At 35.4% G+C, this 21,458-nt stretch overlaps 1 protein-coding gene across 5 annotated transcripts in view; it reads right to left on the bottom strand.

The window, feature by feature from the left end:
* ATP2C1 (ATPase secretory pathway Ca2+ transporting 1) overlaps window positions 1–21,458 on the bottom strand; it is a 60,609-nt gene that overhangs the window by 5,308 nt on the left and 33,843 nt on the right. For all 5 annotated transcript variants that reach the window (XM_083874913.1, XM_083874915.1, XM_083874916.1 and 2 more), the window contains 18 exons: window positions 19,801–19,836; window positions 18,863–18,924; window positions 18,396–18,504; window positions 16,476–16,631; window positions 15,857–15,925; window positions 15,070–15,145; window positions 14,507–14,573; window positions 13,295–13,419; window positions 11,966–12,063; window positions 10,410–10,505; window positions 10,217–10,306; window positions 9,408–9,512; window positions 7,544–7,700; window positions 6,095–6,265; window positions 5,003–5,100; window positions 3,387–3,437; window positions 2,441–2,607; window positions 807–875 (listed from right to left, as the gene is read on the bottom strand). In XM_083874913.1, coding sequence (XP_083731039.1) covers window positions 807–875; window positions 2,441–2,607; window positions 3,387–3,437; window positions 5,003–5,100; window positions 6,095–6,265; window positions 7,544–7,700; window positions 9,408–9,512; window positions 10,217–10,306; window positions 10,410–10,505; window positions 11,966–12,063; window positions 13,295–13,419; window positions 14,507–14,573; window positions 15,070–15,145; window positions 15,857–15,925; window positions 16,476–16,631; window positions 18,396–18,504; window positions 18,863–18,924; window positions 19,801–19,836 — 1,802 coding nt within the window. The remainder of the gene's footprint in view (window positions 1–806; window positions 876–2,440; window positions 2,608–3,386; window positions 3,438–5,002; window positions 5,101–6,094; window positions 6,266–7,543; window positions 7,701–9,407; window positions 9,513–10,216; window positions 10,307–10,409; window positions 10,506–11,965; window positions 12,064–13,294; window positions 13,420–14,506; window positions 14,574–15,069; window positions 15,146–15,856; window positions 15,926–16,475; window positions 16,632–18,395; window positions 18,505–18,862; window positions 18,925–19,800; window positions 19,837–21,458) is intronic.

The raw sequence follows: 21,458 nt of genomic DNA, 5'->3' as shown, positions 1-21,458 counted from the left end.
CTCTTACAGTGTATATGCAAGTAAACAAACTGGTAATTTCTGACTTTCATTAGGTTGGGAGGTTCTGTTGAGAATTTTTTGGGGGTGATATTTGTTGTTTGTGGGTTGGGGTTTTTGTGAGGCTTTTTTGGGTTTATTTGATGTTTTATGTTTGGTTGCTTGTTTTTTTTGAGCTCTGCAAATTTCAGACCACTCTGAAATGTCATGAAGGCTTCAAAAAAGTATATGAACAATATGGTGAAGAGAAAAACCATATCCCTGAATTCAGATCCAATAAGACAAACTCATAAAAAAATTGAAACTAAGGCCTAATAAACTCTTGTCCTCTTGCCTTACATATACATTATACAGCTAGCATATGAACCCTTATGTGCAAGAAAAGGAAGTCAGCTTCATATAGTTAGCCCATTCCACAAACCAGTACATGGATTTCAGAAAAACTAACCTCCTGATTTCCTAGTTTCCTCCATCTGAATACATGTTCTGGTTAAGAGGGACTGACTACGAGCTTCTCATTTAAACAGAGACCCAAAGGCAGCTATGCTGTTTCTCACTATCCCTTCAGTAACTGACTTCACACATCTCAACAGGAAGAACCATGTCAAAGTTACGTGCCTATTTACTGCACTATCTTCTGGGTCTTTAAAAATAAAACAAGCCACCAAACACAAAACAGTGAAAACTCAAAACTACAGTATATCAGCACCCAACTTGAAATTTACAGTATCCACATGAATTTATGCATCTGCTTCATGCTTTGAATCATTCAAAAGAAACTTTTGATATTGTCAGCTTTTCAAACTTACGTGCTCAGTTGAAATCGAACAAAATTTTTTATGTTATTATAAATTCCTTTACCCTCTTCAATTGCAGACCTGGAATAAAAAACAAAGATTACGTTACTAGACTAATTAATATACTGCCAAGAAAAGCTTAAAACAAACCAAAAAAACTATTCATTTAAGCAGCAATAAAACCAGCAAGAAACAAATGGAGTTGAGGTTCTTTTAACTTTGGCAGTCACTGTTTTTCAACTTGACTATAAGAACTCAAACTATTCTGTGATTGTGAATAATCACAAGTTATTTTTCCAGATGCTTAACTTTCAAAATGTAATTAGTAAGATCTCCTCTATGTTCAAAATTCACCACCATCTTTGATAAGAGCTTCTAAATCAAGTTGGAAAACTAAAAAAAAAAAAAAAAAATAAAAAAATAATAAAAAAAAATAATAAAAAAAAAAAACACCACCAAAAAACCACAAAACCCAAAAAGCCAACAAACCCCCCTTTTAAAAAATATGGTTTAGAGGACCATGTATTCTTCCTGCACCAGAACAAATTATGTACAGACCATCTTCACAACCCCTAGCATGTGTCACAACTTGCCTATCACATTATCACAATTACTGCAGTGAGAAAAGGTTTTCTGATACCCAAGTCAGGCCTACTTTGTTGCAAATAAAACTGTTTTTTTTCTTCCATGCTCCCAAAAATTAAACAGCATTCCTTCAGTAACTTAAAAGAAAAAAATTAAAGGTTGGGGAAAAGATTTAGAACAATGGAAGTTCATACTTCTTTTTTCTTAGCATTCACCACTCTTCTCTCTCTCCTATTGAGGACTCCCCTGATGAAGTGAGCAAAATTGGATAACACATTCCAGCAAAAACCTCACCAAGCCCATGTAAAGTACTTACTACAGATGTCCTTCCTATGTACTCTTCTGACTATGTTAAAATTATTCCCTTCTCTGCTATGTTTTTGCATAACAGCACATTTCTGTTGGCTGAATTAGTGTGACAACCTCAGATCATCCTCTGACATAGTGCTACATAGGTAGATTTTCTTATACTGTCCTTCTCCATTTCACTTCTTCCCAAGTGTTAAGTGCCATACTTTGGAACTGAAGTGTTCTGAGATTGACGCATAATTTCAAAATGAAGGCTAATTCGCCAGACAGCAGGTCAGCTCTGTCAACAATCACTACCTTCAAAAGTCAGATGAATTAAAGTCAAAATAGGGTAAGTTTAGCTAAGCTCTTTTTGAAATACACCAACCAAAAAAACCCAAACAAGTACAAACAGCTGGTTATCAGATGCTAATAACATATTTTCACCTGTGATATCTAAATAGTTTATATTTTTTTTTCCTTTTCTGAAATCACTACGTTTAAGAGTTGAAAGCAAAAGGAGAACTACGTAAATTTTTTAAATTTTTTAAATCTTGAGTGGAATGCTCTGTCATTTTTTCATTAGTTGTATACTTCTGAAGAAAGATATTAAATGAAATCCACTAACACTATTAGACTCACTATTTCACCTCAGTTATGTTTCTAATCATGCTGCTACAGTTACAAGTTCAGGGAAACTTCTATTGGTTTTAACCCAGTCAACATCTCATTAAAGCTATATAGTACAAGATATGCACATAAAGGCCACCTACATTATTGTCTGAAAATCATCATCCACGAGGATCATATCTGCTGCCTCTTTACAAACATCTGTTCCAGTTTGTCCCATGGCTACACCAATATCTGCAGCCTTCAGAGCAACAGCATCATTCACTCCATCTCCTGTCATAGCCACTACAGCACCGTTATTTTGCAGGGACTAAAGAGAGGGAAAAGAGCTTAAATCAGGGATTGAAATAACCCATCCAATAAAATTATTCTAGATACAAGGTTTGTGTCATTGCTCCCCTCTCCCATTTCTTATAATTGCACTGTAATGTCCTAAAGAAAAAAGCAGCTGGTTCTTTCTAAATAAATTTATGCAATATTTTGGGTTAAACTTCAGCTCATATATTCAGACAGCCCAGATTTTAAAGCTAGGGTATATAAAATTTTCCTTTAGGGGAAAGAAAAAAAACTTTAGAGAAAGGTAGAAGATACTATATTTACATATTATCATTATCACCTTCTTATACGTCTTGCATTTATCCCCATGGTCTCAGTGTTTTGACTTCTCCTTATTGTTACTTTTCTGATTGCTCCAATTGTTAAACTGAGTGTGCCCCTCTTTGCTACCTTCTTTTGTTAACTTCTGAATAGAGGCATTGTCACAGACATGGCTTGAAATTCTTTCTCTTTTATCTCATCTGACAAATATCAGAAATATGGTTCTTTCAAGTTCATAGTCAATTCAACTGCAACATGACACAATCTCAATCAATCCCCAGCTCCCTACATAGAAAAAGCACAACGTAACCCATCTATTCCTTGTGGGCACTATGCATTTTTCTAGGTAATATTTTCAAGTATACTTCACTGTCAAATCAGATGCATTTCTGATTTCACCTTGACACACTGTACCACGTTATACTTTAAGTAAAGGCAGCACAGGCAATACTCATAGCTACAGTCCAGCATTTGAGCCTCTGTAAGACATACCTTTATAATTTTCAATTTATGTCGGGGACTGGCTCTGTAGAATACTGCAACCTATAAAAAGAATAACGAAGTAATGGTGAAAACTTCAGAAATGTAAAGAATTGCATTGGATTCTATTAAGGCAGAGGCTAAAAAACACAATCAAAGGCCAACTGTATTCTTGTTAGCTCTTAAGCTGAAGCACCAGTGAGCTGTGTTTTTAATTGGATGAAATCATTAATTCCTGAGAAGATTCAAAGTTTGTTCTGGTAAACAAAGATAGTGCTACTTATTTCAAGACAGAATGTGCAATTTAAAAGCCTTCTAAAATAATGAAGCAACTGAGCTATAATGGCTTGCTGCTGGCCTTCCTGACTAAATTCACGCAGGCAATTGTGATGCTGACTCTACAGTCAACATCCTTTTTCCTTGTGACTACAAGTGACAAGCTACTCAGGATATTTCAATTTTCCTAGTTTATAGCATATTATTAACAATTGATGTTTTAAAGCTAATTAAAAATTCTGACTTGGAACAGCCAATTTTCAGATTTTTCTTGGGTCTCTGGACTTCTCAGTAAACTGAAATTTGAGCATGTGAAATTTAGTTTTCCACAATCTCCATACAGATAGCATTTTTCCTTTTCAAGAAGCCTTTCAAAAACCTAGATTTCTTAACAATCACTTTAGACTGTATACAGCTATCAATCTTATTGATTGATTTAAATTAATTCCTAATAAGATTTTAAACAAACACCTAGAAAAGCTATTGGGTCAAAGGTCAAAACCATGTAAGTAAATCTCTATTTCTGTTATTTAATATGGACAGCCCTTAAGAACAAGTATTACCAAATAAACCAAAACTTACTATTTGCCACACAATTCTTTCTTTTTCTCAGTTTCTGTGAGTCACTAAGAAAAGACAGAAAGCTGAAATGCACATTTCTTGATTGCAAATACTGGCTTCTGGCTTGCTTACACCAGGCTCAAGCATGCTGCAGTCTAATTTTGCAGTCTCTTGCAAACAGAGCAGCACTTTGATGCATGAATTTTGCAACAGAGCTAAAACTGAATCTCTATTGCACTTGATTATGTCTTCACATTTTTAACTTTGACATTGGTTAATCCATTTAGTTATTTAATAACTAAAAAGTATTAAGCAGTAACTTAATAAATAGACCCTTCCAAAATTCTCAACTAGTGACCTCAAATAGATCAAAATCATTAAATGCACATACAAGTCCTCTTACAAATTGCAAAAGAATGGACTGTCTAAACATGCAGACTCAAAGATTATATAACTGAACTGAGCTGCTCAGAAATAAAATGGCCTAACAATACAAAAAGGTGATCTTCACTAAGAGGTGGCAAAATTAAAGTTAAAGATAAAAAACCCTGAATCATTAAAAGAGACAGAAGTAATAAACTCCCTAAAAAGATAACTGTAAGTTGAAAGAAATAGATTTCCATATTGGTCATATATCAGACTAAAACATACTTACTAGAACATATATTTGTAATTGCAATATTATTTGTAACTCAGAAATTCTATTTTAGTTTGCCACAGGAAAAAAAGCATTTCTCAATATGTAAATGTATTCTTTGCGACATTTCAGTAAGTAGTATATCAAAACAAACCTTTGGTGTTATTTGAGAAAGCTGCTGAATATCCAAATCATCTATCTCTTCTCCAGAGATTGCCTGTGAATTTTTGGAATACAATCCTAGTCGACTAGCTGCAAAAAAGTCATAAAAAACCCCTTTATTATAATAATTTACCCTTTTAAGACATTAAGTACCCAATTATTTTTTTAATCCTAATATTTTCTGCAGCACTTCAAATTTGAAATACCTGGAGCAGAACATCTTACTACAATATTGATTCAGTATGTTGGAGTAAATTAGATGAACTTTTGAGTAACAACAACATGCTACAAAGTCTATCCTAAACCAGATATTATTTGCTTAGTCCTTTTAGGTTTAAAGGTCTGTAGTTGATTCTGTCAGGTGTCATATAAACAAATAGAGGAGTTCAATCCTCTCAAAGAATTTACAGTTCAAAAAAACCATGACAGAAAATGAAAAATAGCAAGAAGGAGACAAGGAAAAAAAAAACAAAAAACCTCTGATAAAATATTCTGAATTTGGGAGTACCTTTTTTATGTGCCCATTCAACTGTTCATTATCCTGTGTGTAAAGAATTCATATTCCAACTAAAGTGCTTGTTCTTTAATCCATTGTATTGTTAAAAGAAGTGAAACAGTTTGTTAAAATATTTATTAATAATACTTAAATTTCAAATTTAGTTGTATGGACAAAACTGTACTGGACAGCACTGAAGTGCCATCCATCATTACTCCTAGTCACTGGCTATTTTAGTTTATCCCTGTTATCAGAGACAGCCATCCAAAGCTGAGGGTAGACACGGTGGTGGTGCTGATGTAACTGTAAGAATCAGAAATCAAGCATATGTAATAAGAAAACAACATACAAAATACAGTTTCAAACAGTCATATATTAACCAAATAAAAAAAGCCACTCTTCAAGCTGAAACCAAAGTATCACTTCAGGCTAGGATCCTGTGATTTTTGGTCTTTCTCTCTACTAATTCCACTGTGACATATATTAACCCAAAATACAAAACCTACAATCATAAAAAAGTCCCCACATTTCATAACAATTAACTAAGCAGATAACAAGGAAATATGAAAGGAAATAAACTATTCTTACCAATGGCAACTGCAGTTTCCTGTGAATCTCCAGTAACCATTTTTATTGCAACTCCTGAGGTGATAAGTGTAGTAACAGCTTCTTTTACACCAGTCCGTGGGGGATCAATTATTCCCACAAGCCCCAAAAAAGTCAGCTGTCCTAACTCAGGACCAGAAGCTAAGGCCAGAACTTTAGGAAGAAATAAAAAATGTTAAGAATTGAAATTATTGTTTACATCAACATTTAAAACAACTATTTCAGCCTAACAGGCCAGCATAAAGCAAAGGGCTGGAATTGATATTTTCCTTTTTTAAAACCTTGGCAGTAGCAATGCTGAGCATTCACAATAACCTACTGAGATACACTCTTGTCCTCTGAAGAATTTCTTACCAAACAATCAGGTTTTAAACATAGCTCTCCTATTTATTCTCATCTGAAAGTGTTTATATTTTGACTGTATGGAAAGAGAACCACATCTAGCTTTGTGATTTCTCTGTGCATTTCTTTTATGCATTAGGATGAAAGGGAGAATCAGTTAACTTATTTATTTTCTGCCTTTTTTTTTTTTTTTTAACCTTTTGAGAGGCAGATTTCATTGAGTACATGTTGAATATTTTCTGGAATGTCTTTTAAAGTAGGATTCTTAATTCAAATATATTTAAATATAAATAGAGTTGTAAGGGAAAAGCAAGTTTGCTTTTTTCAAAACATTACCCTTGATTTTTTTGTTTGACAGACAGAACAAATGATAGTTCAAATAAAATTGCAAAAAAACTCCCGACTCCTAGCATATCATTTCAGCTTCTAATAATTTGCATCTTAGCAATTTCCAGAGCCACAGAGCACCACACCCTTAAAAAAAAAAATTAAAAGCTGTCCATGGACTTAACAGCCTAGAGATCTCTTTACAGAGGCTAAAGAAAGCCAGTCATGTATAATCCTGGCCCATAATCAATTCATGTCAACCATCTTGTGAAAAATACTATGTTTTATCTAAAATTCTCCACAGCTTCTTAACGTAGAAGTTAATTCTAATGGCATGTGCTGACCTGCCATCAGTTGTGCTAGCCTAACTCATGAAGGTGAAAGGAGCCAAAGTAATGGACAAATAAACACATTCACATGAAAAAAAAAAAAAAACCCAACGACCCACAGGCATCTATAATAAGGTATGGAAGCCATTAAGTAGCAATGTTTAGTTATGGCCACATGCAAGAGATGACAGGAAGCAACAGAGCCCTTTCTCACCCTCTGCAGTTTAATCATGTTATACAGGCCTAAAAACTAAACAACACGGTGGCACTCACTGAACAAAAAAACCCCCAACCATCCAAATAAAAAAGAAGATCCTTGTGTTTTGGGTTGCTCTTATTTGTTGTTGTTGGTTTAGAGTTGTTTTTCTTTTTTAAACAACAAGCAGTGCCATTTAAATGAAATTGTTATTTTGAGAGACTGAAACAGCCTTACCTCTAAGCCCTGCAGAGCCCATAGACATCTTCTCTTGCTGGTATTGCTCCCTCTGTTGCTGCACCAGGGGTAGGCTCTGTCCCTTACAGTTATATGATGTACAGTATCTAATGACTTGTTCATAAGCACCTTTCATAAAGCAAATCTCAGGTTTGTCCTAGAAGAAAAAAGAGCTGTTGTGTGCACATGTGTGTACACATAACTGCACACACACAAGTACATACACACACGGATATATAAGAATGACAAACATTTACATTTGTTAAAAATCTTAAGAACATAATGCAAATCAAACCTACACTCCTAAACATAAAAATCTGTTCTTTTGAGTGTCTCTAGACAGAGTATGGTTAAGAGTGGTAAAGTCAAAAGAGCCACGCTAAGAATCAATATCTCATTTCAGTAGACATCAGACAAAGGGACTGCAACTCACAGTTTACAGACTAAAAGGCCACACAAAGGACAGAAATTCAACCTACACAGGACATTAGACCTGACAGACCTTAAGCTGCACAGGTCATTCAACTTCCCCTCCACTCTTGTACAAAGCCTAATAACTCTAATACTTTCCAGATAGCCATCTAGCCTTGACACAATGATATCATGGGACTGAGAGTCCACCAACTACCTCAAACACTTAACTCCAACACTAACCAACTCATTCCTTCCCTTCCCCCTCTTTCCATTAGGAACTGCTGCCTCAGCTAAATTTCCAATCACTGATTACTCTCATCTTCTCTCCAGCTGAACTAAAAAGCTCTTTTTTAATCTATTTTCTTCCTGTTATTTATATGCACAGCAGTCAAGTTACCTCAATCTTTCATGATAGGCTTAACTGATGAGAGTTCCAAGTTTCTAAATCCACTGTATTTTCTTAGTCTTCAAATAATTTATGTTCCCTTTAAATCTGTTGTCAATTTTCCAACGTTCGTTTAAAATTGCTGATTCCAAAACACAGACACAGTGAGTCTTTACACGGAGTAAAATCTTATGCCAATTTCTGCTCACTGTTCTATAGACAGACATGGATAATCAATATATATAGATATAGCTATCTATATATAGACAGAGATATCCCATATAGCTAAAAGGAGGTAAATCTTTCTTTCCAAAGCAAAGATTTTACAGTGATACTGGAACACTGTCAGCAAGCCTGATTTTGGTCTGAAATACTGGAAGTTTTTCCATAAATCCAATATAAGGTCTGCTGTTGCACATATTGTCTAGAAGGCTCTAGTTATCAGACTGGCAGTAATTATGTCAATACTTGTAACAAAAACATTCATATGGATCTAAATGAAACATGAATGGGCATATGTCTGTGAAAGTACCAGAAGACAGGAAAAGAGGTTAAAGAGTGGCTTGTATTGATAATCCATGCCAGTGATGACATCAATAAAATCTGTCAACACTGGGGATGTGATGTCTGTTTCTGGTTTTAAAACCAGAAAACCTGTGTACTCAAAAAAATGAAATTTTACTATTAAATGTCAATGCATATTCTTGCTCTTAATTCATTACGTAACTATGCAGCACTTGAACAGCAGACGATTGGCAGAATTGCTTTAGATGTTTGAGAAAGAAGAAGAAGGAAGGAAAAATAGCTAAGTATACAGCCAAGGTCTCAGTTTTCAAAATACTTAAAATAATTTCCCAGGATGCCTTTTATGGAAATTATTTCTTGTGATTCCTTTTCTCTGTTTCAGAGCTTGAAACTAATGCTACATTATCAAACCATATTTCTAGGACTGTGCACTACTGCCAGCCTTCCAAAACTTCCAAAGTGAAAAAATGAAGATATTAAACAAGGTAGATAACCATTCTACAGGAGCCAGCACTCATGGAAACAGTGACTGAAGTTTACCTGCTGCGTTCTGTGAATGCATTTAACAGCCATCCATTTTTGTTCTGAGCTGAAGGGATATTCAGCCTTCCTTATGTAGTCTTCCTGGACTCCATCTAAACCCATCTGTATAAAACAGAAGTACCACCACAATGTCAGGACCTTTTCTTTTCAAATAGGTATGAAATATGATGACTTGTTGAAACACCTTAGCTAGCAAACATCATTTAATTAAAGAAAAATTTAATCTCCAAAGTTGCCTTTTGAGCATACTGTTCCAGTTTTAGAGAGACTTCTTCACAAACTAGCACTGAAAACACATAGAAACTTCTTTCAGGCTTCAGCATGAGCCTTGCTACACTTCTCAGTGGCTGTAATGTGTCATAGCATCACAAAAAACCACCAACAAGCCCTCTCCCTCCCCAAAAGAAAAAAACCCAAACACTTCAGCACAATGTCCACAATTCAAAAGCCCTTAACTTAAGAGGCATTATAAATTCTGCAGTCACAATACATCAGTTATCAACTTCCCTCTGCTACTGATGTGAAACTGGGAAAGAGGACAGTCAACATGTAAATCAGTTTGTGGCAGGTTAAAAGACAGTACTAAGTGCAAGAAGATGAAAATAGAGATTTTACTTCACTCGTAAATATTTTTTTCTGATCCTTCAGAACGCCCAAGATTTACAAGAAAGAAACATAGGAGATGAGCAGTTGCAATACAAATCTAGGAGATCCAAAAGAGAAGAAAATGAGAAAAACAAAGCCACAACTTATTTCTACACATTTCCCACCTGCCATGAATCCAAAAAGCACCATCAAGTACACACCTTCATAGCAAGTGCAATTAAAGCCCCTTCTGTTGGCTTGCCCATCAATGTGTTGTTTCTAATCAAGGCATCATTGCACACACAACCAGCCTAAAAGGTGAGGAAGGAAAGGGGAGAAAACAGAACACAAAGTAAATGCCATACAAAGCTCTCACCATCAATTAAAACTCACTTTTCTTTGCCAAGATCTTACCTCCACAATCTTGCTAATGGATGGGTTGTTATAACCATGAATAACTTCACCATCGAGCATCACTTCTCCAAACCTGTTATAACCTACTCCAGTAACCTGCAAGACAAGCGGCCAGAGGCAACATCCAATGTAGCGTTCACCAGGTCAACTGCTCTCAGCTTTTTATTATAAACTACTGAAGAATTTCAAAAGGCCATTCAGAATGGCTGCTTTTTACTCAGTGTGCATGAATTCTTCTTACTCAGCTTCTAATGCAGCAACACTCTGAGTTCAATAAAATATATTAGAGACTAATTTCTTTAAATAGTATCAATTTTATTCCTTAGCATAAATAAATGTAGTATGTTGTTTCCTTACAGTATTAGGTACGCTTTCTTTTTTTCTTCTTTCCTTTGCTTTCTAACTTTTTCCTCCTATTTGTCTTTACCCTGATTAATAATGCATACCCCCTGCAGGGGAATGGAATTACAAAGCAGACTCCTACTTCCATCAAATTATTAAAAAAAAAAAAAAAAAAAAAGAAACAGTTGAACAGCCTCTCAGTTTAGACCCCAGAAAGGAGTTAGAATCAGTAAAATTGTATTTTTAGTGCATAAAACCAGGCGTCCTACTAGGATCCTAAAAGTCTTCATATCTACAGCATTAACAGCTAATATATTTCACAGCCATTTTAAGTTCTCTTTCCGTTAGGAAAAAGGAGCTGATTTGACCCAGATGCAACTGTGCTAGTAGCAGTATTCATATAGACTTCTAGCAATAAAAAACCAAATATCAGGATATATAAGAAAATATAGGTAAATAATAGGAAACAATGTGAAAAAATGCCAGTATTTTTGCTTACAGAATTAAATTACAAGACCATCTATTAACCCTATTGTGGAAACAAAACCCTGATCAAGGAGTTTTAGAATTTAAGAACTTGATTAAAACATTCCTATGAACCCACATCCAGTTCCACATCTCACTGCTTTTCCATTCCTTGTGCTTTTACTTCTCTTTTGTGGATTTACATCATTGGTCTTTCCAGCAACTCCCTAATCTCAACAATCACTGTTTCATGTCCTGCTCCTACTTGCAAGTCCATCCATAATAAAAAAGCAAGAATGACAGTGCATATTCAGTAATGAACAGTTCACACAACAAACTGTCTTTTAGGCAAAAAGTTGGATATTTCCATTTAAATGTTTGGAACATGTAAATTTTAGGGGGTTTTCTCTGTACCTGAAACAGCAAAATAGCCTCAACTTTCTGTATTGAAGAAAAATACAATCTCTCAACTTTTCTGTGTATCTTAGTATCTTTTACTGTGTGTGACCTACAGTCACCAAAAGTTTTAAGAACTTAACACAGATAAAAAAATGCTTCTGTAACCAGAGAAGGCTTGAATAGCACAGCTCAAAGGCTGCCTACTAAATAAACTGAGGGACAGGAGTTTAGTGCAACAAATTTACGCTTTCTTAACTGATGCCTTACCTGCAGGATAGTCCAGCATGTTTCAGCTGATACACACAATAAAATAAAAAGGCAAGTTTTAATCTAAGTGTCACACTACATACCTCAGCATGCTGCCCATCAGAAGTAAAAATATGGGTAACAGTCATTTCATTCTTCGTCAGAGTTCCAGTTTTATCTGAACAAATGACATTGCAACAACCTGAAACAACAAATTAACATTTATAAGGCAATTCTTGTTTAGAACAATCTGAGTAACCAACAAAGAGAAAAGCATGCAAGCTGAGCAAATTTCGAGAAATAGTGCAGATGTCTGTGAATAAGAACAAGTGATAGACAGCAAATTTTCAACTACTAATGAATAATTGTACAAGGTTCTTTGCGAGTTTGTCCAATAAATAAACAACCTCCAAAATAATTTAAATCTCAAATTCACAACTTACATAAAATGTGTCCACTCACTATCTCTCCTTTATTTTATTTTGCTGTACCTCAAGCTACATTACTGAAATCTCAGTTGTGATTCCTGGTGAGGAGAAAAACTAAGAGCCTGCTTTACAGAAGTCATTCTTCTTTATTAAAAAGTACATCATGTATTTAACACTAGCCATAATATTTGCATCACAGAAGTGTTACACCAGGAAGTCAAAAGTGTGACTTACTAATAAACATGCAAATTTTAATAAGCTTGAAAAGATTACAAAAATGTGTGATTTCTACATGCCTTTTTAACTCCAGAATGGAGATTCTGAGAGAGTGTTGCAGCGTATTGACATTTCTGGACATGACAGCATGAACTGTACAAGCAACAAAAAACCCTGCAACACTAATGAAACTCTGCTAGCAGCACTGGAAAAAAAAAATTCCTAATCTTCAAATTGCAAAAAGGAATTCAGATGCAGCAAAATTACTTAGCTTAGTAATTCTATTTCTCTTCCATGTTCTGTGCTTTACATGACTCAAACTGCATACAGAACTTCTTTGAGCTTTAAAGTTCTTAAATGATTTTATGTTCTAATATAACATCCTGAAGGTGCATTCTAATTACAAGGCTTTTTCTAATATTCAAATATGGAGTTGTTTTCAACTGTCAATATCACTCCTAAATTTACACCAATAAGTTTTAATTTCAAAAACATCTTACAAGTCTTATTTAACAAGAACATCTTAAAGCAAACAATCAGCTTAGTGTATTGCTAGCATGCTATTAACTGGCAGATTCTGTATTTACAGTTCAAAAAAAGTAATTAGAATTCCCACAGAAACATCTCCCTGAATTGCTCCAGTGTAATTCAGATTCAATTTGGGAATGTTTTAAAGATGCCACCACACTGCTAGCAAAATAAGAATACCTGCTTTGTTTTCCTCATTAGTCATTAATATTTCCTAACATTTACATCACAAACACTATCTCTAAGTTAGTCGAGTCATACCTAAAGTTTCAACAATAGGCAGCTTTTTTACAATAGCCCGTTTCTTCACCATTCTCATCACACCAAGGGCCAGTGTAACCGTTACCACAATTGGGAGGCCTTCAGGGATTGCAGCTACAGCCAAACTGTAAGGAAAGTAAATAACAGATCTGTTTTCCAATGTCATACAGGGATACACAGTAGGGATGAATTTACAGTTCAGAACATTGTTTCTGTAGCTGACTGATCACTGAGATTAAAACAGAAATGAAGGAATTGCCATGTGATTCAAGTTATATAGCATTCATTATAAGAAACCTGCTGAAGACAGCAACAAATGAAATAAATTAGATCATTTCTACTCATTATTTATGCAAAAGTATGAAGAAATGTAGGGGAGAGGGAGAAATCAATTGTACATCTGTTTTGCCTACACAAAACACTAATTAGGACTGCACAAAGCAGCCCAGATTGTGAAGAATAAGTGTAGTCAGCACTAAACAGAACTGGGAAATGTCAGCACTGATCTACAATTGTTACTGCCAGATCATGACGTGGCAGCAAATTAAGTGAAGGAATGGCCTTGAAGGTCATTTAAAAAACAAACAAATAAAAAACTTGATGACAGGGTAAACAAGATCACAACTCATTAGGCAATGCTCAAAGATGCAGTTCCTGGGTTTCTTTCCTCCCCTCCACAAATGTGTAATTCTTCAGAGTCTGATCCTGTCACTTAAAGAAACCCTTCTGCCTTATGCACTGCCCACGTAATCAGCAACCCAACAACTTTTCTAGAAGTATGGAGTTAGACCATCTAAATTCAGTGCTGTTCTCAGCAAACACACTGGGATTAAGTCTGCATAATACAGTAGAAGATGAGTTACTGAACTACATGACACAAAGCTTACAATAACTTAGTTTTGTCATATGCCTTGTAAAATCACAGCTACTTTATTTACTCAGTAACAAAAACTGAAACTGTACAACTCTACTGTCTGTTTGCAGATGTTCCACAAGACACTCAGAAATCACCATATGAATGTAAAGTTTAAGAGACTGACAGGAACACACTGCATCATTAAAAATATGTATGAACCTGCTTTTCTATTTTCATTTTGAATTACTTACATGAAGTTAAGAGCAGTGTATGCAAGCATATTATAAAACAGATCACTAGCTTTCAAACACTTGCTGAAATGCATGATCTACATTATTTCAAAACATAAATCTTACCTCACACCAATTGTGAACATATCAAGGATATGCTTTCCTTGCAACCAGCCAACTAGCATAATAACTCCTATAAAGAAAACAGTCAAGGGGATAAATGTAAAATCAGCATGTACTGTAGCCTCATGGGGACAGGAAAAAAAGAACTCAAATAACCTGAACAAAGCTTACCATTGTGCTACCTATAAAAACTTATTATTTATTTCACTGTCATGATTCCATTAGTATGGCAAAGATGAAGAAAGTATCAGCCAGTCAAGCTGCCCAATCACATCTCTGAGTGAGGTACTCACTTACGCACACCTTGAACCAGAATCCAAGATACATTGCAATTTAAAAGGAAGCATTTAGAGGACCAAAAGTCAGTAAAGTACATTTGCAGGAAGAAGCAAGTAAACACCCTTATGATTAGAGTTATGTCACATTACGCAATTTTCAGATGACTAGTGCCGTGAGCTCAAAGTGACCAATGAAATCAAGAGCCAAAAGAGTCTTCCACTTCCCAGGCCTACACACTAGTTTCCATTGGATAACCTTTTGCAATTATTTTACATAAATTATCTTACCTATTATACCAAAGGAATACAAGGAAAGCTGTTTTCCCAAGAGATCCATGCTCTTCTGCAGAGGTGTCTTTGGAGCCTTGATGAATGGCAAACATGCAGCAGTTAACAAATGGACTGCATCACAATTTACTTCACAGATGGAAAATTCAAGACATAAGATAAATAAGATGCAGTTATACCCTACATTTCCATACATTTACTTTAGGAAAACAGACTGTTCTTTCACAGAATTCAATGACAATCAAAAATACTTAAATGAAATTAAATATTTATTAGAAGTATTCTTCTAGGGCTTTGTGATATCGGCAACAAATGGAATATAAAAGGTCTTATCAAAAATCTCATTAAAAAACCAAAACATCATGCCAACTACAAGCCAGCATACTTCCTCTGAGACCAAACAAGCTCTTGGTAGCAAGAATAAAACTGATTTTCAAAATAGAGGCATTAGAGCCCTGGAAGGCCATTTATATTTCAGAAGGAAGGAATGTTTTTAAACATCTACAGAAAATTCAATTCACCAAAACAGAAAGCTATGTAAATATTTAGACAGGTGCAGAGTATTATTTTCACAGTTAGTATCTTTAAATCAGCTATGGATATTTTGTTGCACTGCATTCAATTACTACTTTCCTGTCCAAAAGCTAAGATTTGCTTGACTAGCGGAAGTGAAGCAATGTATGTACTAAAAGCAATGTATGTTTAACTAAGTTCCTATGGAATAAATTCAAGGTTTTAATGTATGAAATACACACTTTCAGTACATCTTTGCTTCTAAATCTCTTACCTCTTCTGCTTGCATCATTTTAAAAACCTCTCCAAATTCAGAGTTTTCTCCTGTTCCAATAACTATCCCCTAAAAAAACAAAAAACAACAAAAAGACAAATCAAATCTGAAGTTTTAATTTTATTGGCTGTTATTGACAGATTTGACTCCAATCATGGCCAAATGCCATTTAGCCCAATAACAATTTTAACTTGATTTACAGAATTAGTTCTTGTCCACAAGCAGGGAATTTTTCCTAAAAAACCTTTTGCCTCAGTGAAACAAATTGCTTCTCTGTGCACTGCTGAAGTCTTATTAACTACCAGTAGCAAAACTCAAATTGGTAACACCTAACACTAGTCAGACCTGTATTTTCTTTTACACATTTTCAAACATGTGAGTATAGCTCTAGAAGCAAAATACCACAAGCTAGACAGAGGAGTTTCACATCATCTGCTCCCTATGAATTTGAACTCTCATGGCCGTAGTTTTCTTACTAAACTAGTGTACGAAAAAGCACCAGTGAGAAAAGCTTTGCAAAGTACCACACTAATCACTGGGAGGTAAACTTAAAAAGTAAGAACTGTCTTTAAATAGTTGAAGCACGGAACATAGTCTTCTCTCTCAATAATTATTTTACCTTTGCTTTTCCACATCTGACCAATGTCCCCATGAAAGCAATATTGCTCCTAGTAGTAAGGTCTCCATTGGTTGCTGCTGGCTGAGGAGCTGTAGATTTAGAGCAAGGAGCTGTCTCACCTGTGAGACTGGACTCATCAATAGAAAGGTCCACAGCCTTTGAAAACAAAATAGATAAAAAGCATGACAATATTTTGTAAGTATTTCAAAGTGTAAAAGTAAGTTTCACAATTCTGACCATTAAAATATAACCAATTTATTCATATGATAAGGAGACAAGTCAATATTTTAAGGATCAGCAAACCAAAGAGCACTTCTACAAAGGTCTCAACCAGAGTCAAAGACGGAAGATGAAGATGACACTTTGCTACTGTTCAAATTTAGCCACAAGCTCTGAAATATTTATCACTACCAGCAAAAGGAACTGCATTTTGAGTCTACACTGTTGTAGGTATGTTAGGTTTTGATTCAATACATTGGCTTTAGAGATGATCAGAAAACTTGATGGACCACTCATTAACATACAGAAAATCTAGGCAGAAGAAAAGATCTGCAAATTCATTATGAAAATCAAGATTGTCCCCAATAAATCAGACCAGTGAAGGTTTTCACTTACACAAATCCCTTCCCAAAGCAAATAGTGCCTAGTTACCACTTCTACTGTTTTCTAGGACAGCATCCATCAGAATATGCAGAACAAATCAAGTTCTTTCTCTGAAAAGATGACCTTCATATAATTTCTTTTTAAACCCCACAACCCTGCAGCAATGCCCAGTAGACACAAGTGGAAAATAAGATGACATGCTCTTAGTTTTAAATGATGTGCAAGAGTAGTTTATGATGGAAAAATTCTCATCTAGTGAAGGGCTGCAGACAGCTGAGAAACTTCTAATTCCATTTCTGCTTTCCTTTGCAAGAGGCCTGAGCATGCTGCTATCATACCACGGTATCAGATATGAGCAAGAAAGTAGGTGCTGCTGCAACAGCAGTTTCATAACAATGCAGGGACTACACAATTGCCAAGTGAAGCAGAATGTTTGCAGTCATAAAAAATGAACCCACTCAAGTACCAACTACACCACAGAGGCTAACAACACAATCCAAACAAATTTGTCAAGAAACTAGTTAATTTAGAATTTGTCTATGAAATGAACACTGATTAATTAACTATCAGCTGTGGATAATGTGGACGTATAGATTTTTATGTCCAGATACTACTTTAACAGGATAGATAGCCCAAATACTGAGCAAACTGAGGATGCCCAGTCTGACAGAAAAATTACATTATCCAACTAAAACCACCAAAATATGACAGACGAATACATATATATACACATTCCACTTAATTTTTAGAAAATGTTTAAGTACTGCTATAAGGCAATTGCTTCAACTCAAGCACTTCCAGCAGTGCTAATACCACAAATTAAGTATTTAGTAAAGTAGAAGATATAATAGCATGCACTGATGAAAAAGCATCGGAGAGAAAAGATTACACCAGCACAACTTCACAAGTTTTTCTGATATTCCACTACTGGAGAACAGTGGAACTGCACCTTAAAATGTAATGCAAATAAAGAGTGAAAACCACCTTCAACCAGATGCCAAAATATCTTAGCAGTCAGACTGAAAACAGTGTTTTTACAACATATTTAACACTGAGAGGAGAAAAAATAGCATTTTCAAAAATACATTATACATAAAATTGAAAAATTCTTTCTTCTTTTGTCCTACAGTTAGAAACCACATACATTGGTTAAGAATGTATGTGACATTTGGAAAGTAATTATTTCAAATTTTCTGTCAAGACAGTTGTGAACTCCAAACAAGACCACTTACTGCACTTCAGTATTCAGTGGCTATCTTCCCCTCTGTCCTACAAAAAGTAAAGTTATTAAATATTAAACCCAAGTTAGGAATATACCTCAAATAATCGTAGATCAGCTGGGACTCTGTCTCCCACTGACAGGCAGACTGTATCACCTGGCACTAAATCTCTTGCAAGTGTGTGTTCCACCCGACCTTCTCGCACACTGCAGGCACAAAGAGCAGTAAGAGTGACTTCTCTGGCATATGGGCTGAGGAAAGCATCCACACCATTGGTTGCACATTGCAATGCTACACATTTCAGCAAAATATTTCTAATTTGCTGCTTGTTCCCAAGAGCCTACACACCAGTAACATCATTGGAAGGGCTCAGAGACACATCCACAGTGTAGCTTTTTAGGCTCATAAAACAATCTTTAAAGTGAGCAAAAGCAAAGTGTGTTCTGTGTCAGAGTAAGAACTTGACACAAAGGAACTAGAGTTCAATAAAATCTTTCCCATTCACTCATTTCAGATTAAACTCCTTATGATTTACTTTAGGACTCAAAGGGCAAAACTACATACCAATGGCATTCTGGAGGCACTAGTTTACTAAGCTCTTCAAGAGATTTTTCTGATCTGTACTCCTGCAGAGACATTTTATTAAAAACAAAGCAGATCACAGTTTTAAACAGGGAAAACTTACACAACATAAAATACAGCTACTGAAATTTATTTCATTAATAAAGTTGCATTAAGTAATATTCCAAACAGGTAAGAGATGACTTTCAGCAGTTTTATATTAGATAGGTTAAAGAGCAAACATGGTCCAAGCACTGAAAAATTTACAGATTTGCCTACATGCGTTTCTTCTGAAGAAACAGCAGAGGTGCTTTGCATTTTCCTTCAGTATTTTCTGGTCTTTGTAAACTTGCTAAAATGCTTCTAAACTCAGGGATCAGACACATTATTGAATGCTACAGTTTAACAAATTAATACCAAAAATACGGTGTCCATGCTCTTAGCCCCAGGAGAGCCAAGGTAACACAGCTCATCTTTAACTCAATAAACAGGTCACAAAATTAAGGCACTATAAAGCACAAACACACAAAACAATTCTGGTACACAAGCACACCCCGACTGAAGCTGTGCATTTATAGAATGAAAACAACTTTTTTATGACTTGGGAAACGAAGACCATCTTTTATTCCATTTCTGCACAAAACTAAAGCAAGAGTTACATTTTCAAATTCTATGAAGTTACACGTTTAAGTACTTCTACATTGTTTATTACAAGGGCTTCCTTACAAGTGCTCTTATTGCTGAGTATAATACTGATACACGTGCATAAATGTCAACACGGTTAAAGCAGGACAAATCCTGCACTTTAGAAAAGGCAAACACTTGGATGAAAGCACATTTCTCAACCACTCACAGCACAATGCACAAACAACTACTTCAGTCTTTTTAATAAAAGAGTTTACATAAAAGCAATGATCTTTTTTGGACAACAGCTGTCTTACCTGAACGAAGGCAACTGTAACAACAATGACTATTGCCTGCAAGAGAACAGAAGTGGATGAGACAAGAGCATTCCAAATGACCATGAAAGTAAGCAATCATACTTGATTTTTCTCAGTCATAGTTGTTACTACAATTAACAAGATTATTTGGAAACAAATTAATTTTCTCATGCTTAAAATCACTCGGTATCTCTCAGGTCTGTCATAAAAGCAATGCCATTATCTATTTGCACCTGCTTCAGTGATGTCCAAGAATGCAATAACCTGATTTTACTGAAAATAAGATTAGTAACTAGATAGCAAACTTGAAAAACTGCCTCTGCTTCCTGTTTCTAAACAGTGAATAAGAAACAGCAATGGAAAGAGACCCATGACACAAACAGAAAAACTGACTGCTGTTTTCTGTGACCAGAACAAAGGTGTGTTAACTGCTACAGGGCATCACAGATGTGGTTTCATTCAAATACCAAGGTAACAGAAAGACTAGATAAGAGGCAGCAAGCTGAAGAACCTGTCTGGAGCCACCAAACATCCTAGCAAGAACAAGAGACAGACGAGCCTCAGAAACTCTGCCCAAGGCACTCACAGATTGAAACAGGACACTGGGCACAACCCAAACAGATAGCATTGCAGAGATCCCAAACAAAAAAGCTAAAACATATTGCTCATTAGGAAGAACCCAAGATAAGTCCTAAGGCCTCAAGAACAGCATTCAGAGTCCCCTCTATCACATATAATTCTGGTTGCAACACTTTGACATCAACATTACAGGGCTCCTAAGCACGTGATGTGAAAGTGAGCAAATGAAGTAAATCTGTTCCAGGAAACAACAAAGATCAGTTTGTTGCAAAGCAAGTCTCATCTTCTCCTTCAATACACTCTCAAATTGAGTATTGCTTCACTAACTGAATTTGTTACTCAAGCTGAACTGTTACACTGATTTCTTCCAGAACCCTAACACAACAACCATTAATTAAGCCTTTCAAGTACACACAGCAACTACTAAAAATAACCAAGATATTACCATTTTGCAAGTGAAAAACTCTCTTGAACTCTTAAATAAATCCACATAAATCCACCTTACTTGTGCTAGTAATATTAGCCTCATCAACTGAATATGAGGAAATAACTATACATATTTCATCTTTCCATGGAAAAAGCTCCTCATTCCTAGGCTCACATCAATCTCTCAGCTTGCGTCTGTGTGTAATGGCTTGCATTAAGAAGCCAAATGGAAAGTATTAAATAATTTTACTTTTCTTTTAATCTCCATCAGTTCCCAGTCCAGATCAAGAAGTTTTACATTTGTACCAGCAGAGCTAAAAGGATGGCAGAAACAGCTCAAGACAGCAGTGCTATCAAAAGTATTACATGTCATTGGTCTTAAGTAGCAAATGAGTTTTGTTGCCAAGGCTCTGAGCACAAATGCATAGTCATAGAAAAACTGCACTATCATCTGAAAATGAAGTAAAACAAATATTCAGTTGGTGATAAAATGGGAATTTGATAATAACAAGACTAAATGGTACAAGTTAGTCAGAAATTAGACAAAACCCACAGCTGATAAGTTTAACTCAACCACGCTTTTTCTCCAAATTTTAAGATACTTCTATCAATGTCCACAAGGCTATTAAAAGATTTCTTCCCAAGCTGCAATA

This window comes from Zosterops lateralis (genome assembly GCF_965231275.1).
Source record: "Zosterops lateralis genome assembly, chromosome: 1".
NCBI lineage: Eukaryota > Metazoa > Chordata > Aves > Passeriformes > Zosteropidae > Zosterops > Zosterops lateralis.
Note: the sequence above shows the minus strand (reverse complement) of the source record. Positions and strands in the feature narration are given on the sequence as shown.